This window comes from Aplysia californica, unplaced genomic scaffold (assembly GCF_000002075.1).
Source record: "Aplysia californica isolate F4 #8 unplaced genomic scaffold, AplCal3.0 scaffold00521, whole genome shotgun sequence".
NCBI classification, from domain to species: Eukaryota; Metazoa; Mollusca; class Gastropoda; order Aplysiida; family Aplysiidae; genus Aplysia; species Aplysia californica.
The window spans coordinates 370,360-378,330 of record NW_004797791.1 but is presented as its reverse complement, the minus strand read 5'-3'; the positions used below and the strand labels follow the sequence as shown (position 1 = coordinate 378,330).

Below are 7,971 nucleotides of genomic sequence, written 5' to 3'. Positions count from 1 at the left end.
AGTATACTGTACTTTTTTGAAACGACGGCAGAGAACAAGTCACGATCTTTCGCCTTCGAACACAACACATACCACTAAATTCCTACCGTAATAGGATCCGCAAGGATACCCCACCTAACTGCCCGCTGTGCGACTGCCAGGATAAAACAGTACCACACCACCTCTTTAACTGCCCAGCACTTTGTGACCTGCATAGCACCTACCTACCTGCCTCCCCAGACATCGGAAACACTCTATACAGCAACAAAGCACAGCTGATTAAAACCTGCAAATTCTTTGCCATATCGACAGACCGAAGGGCTAGAACCCACATGGCCGCTGGATCGGAAAAGTAAAGTAAAAGTAAAGTAAAACGCCGGCAGACATGACATTCTCAAGTCTCGTAAAACACCACATTTCCGCTGCCTCTGCTTTATTCCCACTATGGTCAGTAACTACCCAGAGGGATGAAACCTCTCTGAAAATGATTCAAGTTTAACGCCCCTATCAACACTGTTAGGTTATTTAAGAGGCATGACCTCCGAGTCTAACATCCATCTCCGAAAGGACCGAGCCAAAGGGAAATTTGTGTTAAGTACCTTTCCCAAGGACACGTTGGACCGAGCTAAGGCTCAAACCCCTGAAACCCGCTATCTCATGATTACAGGTCTGGTAGCTGAAACCTCTCTAAACAAAAGCACTATGACTCTACTCACTTGGTAGGTACCACCACTGTGACCGGTACTCTGAAGATAGCACCGCGCTGAACATTGCTGGCCTCAAACGCTTGGATCTGACAAGGGAAAAAAAAACCCAACAAATAATCAAAACAGTACTCCCATTTTTTTTTTTTAGTCAAAGTGAAACAACTTGCAAAACACTGAATAAGTCATCACAAATGAAGACAAAACACTGAATAAGTCATCACAAATGAAGACAAAACACTGAATAAGTCATCACAAATGAAGACAAAACACTGAATAAGTCATCACAAATGAAGACAAAACACTGAATAAGTCACAAATGAAGACAAAACACTGAATAAGTCATCACAAATGAAGACAAAAACACTGAATAAGTCATCACAAAAGAAGACAAAACACTGAATAAGTCATCACAAATGAAGACAAAACACTGAATAAGTCACAAAAGAAGACAAAACACTGAATAAGTCATCACAAAAGAAGACAAAACACTGAATAAGTCACAAAAGAAGACAAACAATAAAAGAAACATCCAAACAAACAAAACCAAAACAGCAAAAACAAAAAAAACAAACAAAAAAAGTCAGCAACAAGTCAGCAACAAACACAACATACAATTTATTGTCACTCTCTCTCTCTCTCTGTCTCTCACTCACCTCTGCATAGTGCACGCCCTCCGGCAGCCCCAGAGGGTTGACCTTGACGGAGAAGGTGCGGCTGGTGTTCATGAGCAGGAAGTTGGTGGGGACGTGCACCCACGGCTGGGAGCTGGTCAGGCAGAAGTTCATCTGGAACGCGATCTTCACCTTGCCGTCTGAAATGCGTGAAACATCGTGGTGAAATCAGGCGCTCGTCAAAAAATAATGAAATCGAAGAAACCGGCATTTTTCCCACTGCTTTGGAAATCTTTATTGACTTTTGCTGTTTTTGGCTCAACACCTTTGATGTCCATTTAAAAACACATTTTTGGGTGCATTTTTCTGAAAAACGTCGATTAAAGGCGCAAAAAAGGTAAATTTTCAGTTTCCAAGGACTTTCAAACTATGGAAATCACCAAACTCTGAAGGCCATTTTCTCGCTCACTTTACCTCTGACACCAGGCAACCCCCATCTCGACTTTTATTCAAGATAGAGGAGGGGGGAGGTAGGGTGTGTGTGTGTGTGTGTGTGTGTGTGTGTGTGTGTGTGTGTGTGTGTGTGTGTGTGTGTGTGTGTCAGCGAACGCAAGACAAATGAACTAATGTTTTCATCATCAATGCCTTTCACCCCTGGCAGGGTATAGGCCACATACAAGCTCCTTCCATTTATCTCTGTCTTGAGCCATCCTTCCAAGCTCGTTCCAAGTGAGCTTCATTTCTCTCATGTCCCTTTCCACGCATCTCCTCGGCTTTCACTGCCTTGCATCATAATCTCTCCACTTGGAGAAGATCCTAGATCAGCCATGCAGAGAAAATGTTTTTTGCTTGTATATGTTTCTGTAACAGGTTCTTTTTACGAGAGAGGTTGTTAGCCTCGTGACTCAACCCCCGAGCTGGAGGCAGGATGACTCTGTTTCAGGAATCACTACCTGGTTCGCCATTTAGTCGCCTCGTACGACACGTTAGCACCACGTCAGTCCTATTCTTCTCAATGCCGAGACTGCACGGCTGAACAAATGTTTCGGATAATACCAATAAGTCCATATGCCCAAAAATTGACGAACGTCTGATTCCATCGTGTCGTGACACATACTGTTATTTTGATCATGATCAAGAGCCAGATCTGCGACAGACATCAGCGATCCTTTGCTCAGATGCTCTAAAAAAACCTGCATACTATCCTGATCTTTCCCAGTCATCTGTCTGTTTTGGCTCAGGGAGTAGGTTCCTCGGGGTCTTTATGATACTGAACTCTAGAAATCTTCTTCTTCTTTACGTATTGGTGGCGTTATGCTCTAATCTAACCATGTAACTCTTTAAAATTGTTCATCTTTGAGACAAAAGAAACCCTTCTGATTTAGATGACAAATGAAGATACAAAAGTAAGCTTAAGGGACTTTCATACTATTTATTACCTATATTCATCCGTACCCAGAACCTTAAAAAAAAGTATTTAATACACAATGGAAGTTTTACATTATATACAATACCCAGACCCTAAAAAAGTTATTAAACACACAATGGAAGTTTTATACTATATGTAATACCCAGACCCTAAAAAACAAATTGAATGCACAATATTACATTCATACTATATACAATTTCGGCTTTTCCCGGTCTGAGAGAGAGAGAGAGAGAGAGAGAGAGAGGGAGAGGGAGAGAGAGAGAGAGAGAGAGAGAGAGAGACAGAGAGAGAGAGAGAGAGGGAGAGAGAGAGAGAGAGAGGGAGGGAGGGAGAGAGAGAGAGAGAGAAAGACCCTAAAAAAAAGTATCAAATACGCGATATGCAACAAGCCACATGCGGTCCCCTCCTCACCGACACCCTCCTGGAACATGGGCTCCACCCCGACGGTCACTTCCGTGGGCTTGACCAGGTGAGTGGGCTCCCGGAGGTAGATTCCGCGCGTGTTGCTGGGGGTGGTCACCGTGAACTGTACGTTCTCGCCCACGCAGTTGCGATGTTCCGTCAAGTAGTTGAATGCTTCTTCCACCTGACGAGAGTTGGGAGAGAAGATATCACACCGAGACCTTAACTACAACCACAGATCATCTATCTCTGCAGAAGCACCAGCTACCCATTAGAGCTGGGCGAAGAATCGATTCCAGAACCGGTTCCCACACCAACGGTTACCAGTTACTTTAGTCATTAAAATCTTCTTCTTTAAAAAAAAAAATTTATTAAAAAAAAATAAAAGTTGATGCTTCATAGTGTTCCCAAAAACAAGGTTATCCTAAATCCTGAAGATGTTTGGAGCCAATCATGTAACCACAGGAAGAAATCACATCATTAGACAGTAATTAATTGGGTTCTGAGTCGATTCCTACGATTCCTAGCTTTCAATAATCGCGAACCTCGTCGCCCAGCACTAGACTACTACCCATACGGTTTCTTCCACTTGAGACGTTTTAGATAGTGAGAGTTTTACAGCACTTGTAACACAATTTGGTCATATAAGTGCCGAAGGTTAGACGTGTTACAAGAGAGTAACAAACACAAAAAAGATCTGAAGGAGGAGATTGTTTGTTTTAGTAGAGGTTTTACGGCGCTCGCAACTGCATAAGATCATATGAACGCCAGAAGATTAGAGGTGTTACAAGAGAATAACAAACATAAAAAAGAAGAAGGGGAGATAAGGACGATAGATGTTTATGATAGGAAAGAAGGAGCAAACCCCACCAGAGCACCCGCCAACCAACCACGAAGCAGGAGAGATAAGGATGATAGATGTTTCATTGGAAAGGGGCAAACCACACCAGAGCACCCACTAACCAGCCACTTACAGTGAGAGTACTAACCAGCCACTTACAGTGAGAGTACTAGCCAGCCACTTACAGTGAGAGTACTAGCCAGCCACTTACAGTGAGAGTACTAACCAGCCACTTACAGTGAGAGTACTAGCCAGCCACTTACAGTGAGAGTACTAGCCAGCCACTTACAGTGAGAGTACTAGCCAGCCACTTACAGTGAGAGTACCAACCAGCCACTTACAGTGAGAGTACTAGCCAGCCACTTACAGTGAGAGTAACAACCAGCCACTTACAGTGAGAGTAACAACCAGCCACTTACAGTGAGAGTAACAACCAGCCACTTACAGTGAGAGCAACAACCAGCCACTTACAGTGAGAGTACTAGCCAGCCACTTACAGTGAGAGTACTAGCCAGCCACTTACAGTGAGAGTAACAACCAGCCACTTACAGTGAGAGTACTAGCCAGCCACTTACAGTGAGAGTACCAACCAGCCACTTACAGTGAGAGTACCAACCAGCCACTTACAGTGAGAGTAACAAATACAAAAAAAAGGAGGACAGATAAGATCGATTTTGGATGTTTGATAGAGAAAAAAAAAGGGGCAAACCACACCAGAGCACCCGCCAACCACCTACACATCTATTAATAATAAATAGCATTTGTATAGCGCATTTCCCAGCTCGACAGCGAGCTTTATGCGCTTTACACTATATTATTACCCCAGCAGACCATAGACTATAGAACACTCGGAAACATTCTCAGCTTCCCGGGAAGCATACAGTGCAAGCAGCTGAGTAAGCGCTCAGACACTTAACAAACTGACATGGCCTTTTAGTTTAGTTTTTAGTAAGAGTTTCATGGCACTTACAACACAATAAGGTCAAGTGCCGAAGATTAGAGGTGTTACAAGAAAATTGAAGAGAGTAACGAACACAAAAAAGAAAAAAGGAGGAGGAGTGAGTGAGAAGGACGACAGTCTTTTTTAAAGAAAAGAAGGAGCAAACCACACCAGAGCATCCCTCGCCAACCACCCGTACATCTACACATCTAGAAGCCCCAAAGACCGACATTTTTCCACACCTGTAAAATCCCTTGTCCCAAAGCGAAGACTTCGACCCCGTCCGCTTTGCTGGCAGTGTTCTCCAGGGCTCTGCGGACGCTGAAGGGCGAGAAGCTGACGGAGTTGGCCTTGAGTCCCGACAAGACCAATGCTGGGGAAAGAAACAGGCACGGAATTTACGGTAGTAGAAAGTGTTGAATGACGGTACAACACTCACAGTGTACAAGACGGAAAACAACTAGAAATGTACAGAGACAGGATCCAGAACACACACACACACTCACACATGTTATTATACATACACACATATACACACACATACACATACATATACATAGGCACATACACACACACACACACACAGAGAGAGAGAGAGAGAGAGAGAGAGAGAGAGAGAGAGAGAGAGAGAGAGAAAGAGAGAGAGAGAGGGAGAGAGAGAGACAGAGAGAGAGAGAGAGAGACAGAGAGACAGAGAGAGAGAGAGAGACAGACAGACAGAGAGAGAAAGAGAGAGAGAGAGAGAGAGAAAGAGAGAGACAGACAGACAGAGACAGACATACAGAGGGGAACAGAGAGGGAGAGAGAGATACAGAGAGACAGAGAGAGAGAGAGAAAAAGAACTGATCCAGAACCCACCTATAGATCCACAAGCATTCGGACTACTCATGCTGGTCCCGTTCATCAGCTGATTGCCCCGCAGCGTCCAATTTGGCACAGAGGCTATGGCACCGCCCGGCGCGCTGATGCACACACCCAGGGCTCCGTCGTGACTGAAACACAAACAAACAAAATTAATTAATTCGTTTTAGTTACAGTTTTACTGCACTTGCAACACAGATAGGTTATATATAAGTGCCGAAGAACTTAATTTTAAGTTTTAGTAAGACTTCTACGACACTTGCACAACAAAAGGTCATCTTATTAGTGAAGATTAGTAGAGTTGCCAGAGAGTATCATACAAAAAGAAGTTTTTAGTATAGTTTTAGTAGAGTTTTTACAGCGAGAGAAGTCCATACAGGGAATCAGACTTACTCTGCTCACCCCTCTAGCTTCAACAGTCTGCTTCGACTATCAAGGCACCCCAGAAATAGCAGTTCACAAGAGAGTGACAAACATACAAAAGAAGTATAGGAAACGTTTAGTTTTAGTAAAAGTTTTATGGCACTTGCAACACAATAAGGTCCTATAAGTGTCGAAGATTAGAGGTGTTACAAGACAGCAACAAACACAAAATAGAAGGAGGGGAGATAAAGACGATAGATTTTTGATAGAAAAGAAGGAGCAAACCACACCAGATCACCCGCCAACCACCCACGTACAGGAAAAATTACGATAGTAAGGATGAGGAAAGAAAAAGCAGCAGTTCCCCGTAAGAAGTTCAGGCACAGTTATGAGCATGACATCGATGATTCAGCCCATTTACAACTTTACTGAGCATAAGAACAGGTTAATGTCCCCCCTTTCGGAATGGCCTAAAGACACTTCAGTCAGTAGCACCGCCCCGGGGGTGCAAAAAAGAAGGAGGGGAGATGAGGATGATACTTTTGAGAGGATAGAAGGAGCAAACCACACACGACAGACAGACAGACAGACAGACAGACAGTCAAAAACAACAGACGGAAAACAAAAGAAGTAGGACCTACAACAAAAATAAAAAAATCTCCCCGACAGAACCCAAAGAGCAAACAACACGGAGAACTCACGAGGGTCCCCGGGACGATACTTGCAACAAAACATCATAAAAATGCTGAAGATAAGTGGTGTTGCTAGTAGAGAGTAACAAAGAATAAGAAGAAGGAGGAGAGAGAGATAATGACGTTTGAGAGGAAAGAAGGAGCAAACAACCCACGACAGACAGAGAGACAGTCAGAAACAACAGACGCAAAAACAAAAGAAGTACGACCTACAACAAAAAAATAAAAAATCTCCCCAACAGAACCCAAACAGCAAGCAGGACAGAGTAAACTCACGCGGGTCCCCGGGACGACCAGGTGTAGTGCATGGCCGGCAGCTGTTCCCTCATAGAGTAGCCCGCCGCCATCATCTGAGGGGTCACATGGGCACCCACGGCTGGGGGGGGGGGGGGGGGGAGAGACGGGTCATGTTACAGGTTATGTCTGCACGGTTCCATAGGTAACGACAAGTTGTTCAAAATTAATAATAATTTTAAAAGAAACAAACGTCACGCCTGTGTGTACTACACATTGTTTTATTAATTGAAATGAAAAAACAAGAAATGCCTTACTCCCACAATCATGCAACTCCACACAATATACCTGTAATGACATACATACCGCTACACCAAACATAATCTATAGTAAGCATAAAAATAATTAGCACAAAGCGGAAGCTGACCTCATACATAAATTATGTATGAAGGTCAGGAATGGTTATGATTCCGTACACACTGGCGTGACTAAACATTATAATAAATAGCATTTGTATAGCGCATATCCCCGCTCAACAGCAGGCTCTATGCGCTTTACACTATATTATTACCCCAGTAGACCATAGAACACTCTGAAACATCCTCAGCTTCCCGGGAAGCATACAGTGCAAGTAGCTGATTAAGCGCTCAAACACTAACAAACTGACAAGATCTTTCGCTGTCTATAGCCGGGTACCCATTCCCACCTGGGTGAAGTGAGGAAAATTCGTGTAAAGTGCCTTTCCCAAGGACACAATGTCGGGTCCCTGACGGGATTCGAACCCACGACCTTACGGTTGCGAGTCCGAGAGCCTAACCACTAGGCCACCGACGCCACCAGCGATCAAATAATATAAACATATTGACTGCTCAGGATAAGACTATCATATGTCACTAATCACAACAGTGTATG

The 7,971-nt window shown here is 43.7% G+C and overlaps 1 protein-coding gene across 1 annotated transcript in view; it reads right to left on the bottom strand.

Annotated features, from left to right (window-relative positions):
* LOC101862674 (tripeptidyl-peptidase 2) overlaps positions 1 to 7,971 on the bottom strand; it is a gene marked incomplete in the record, with an annotated part of 68,264 nt that overhangs the window by 31,854 nt on the left and 28,439 nt on the right. Inside the window, 6 exon segments of the mRNA XM_035971853.1 lie at positions 696 to 772; positions 1,340 to 1,497; positions 3,138 to 3,312; positions 5,152 to 5,282; positions 5,768 to 5,901; positions 7,102 to 7,201. Of these exon segments, the coding sequence (XP_035827746.1) occupies positions 696 to 772; positions 1,340 to 1,497; positions 3,138 to 3,312; positions 5,152 to 5,282; positions 5,768 to 5,901; positions 7,102 to 7,201 (775 nt within the window).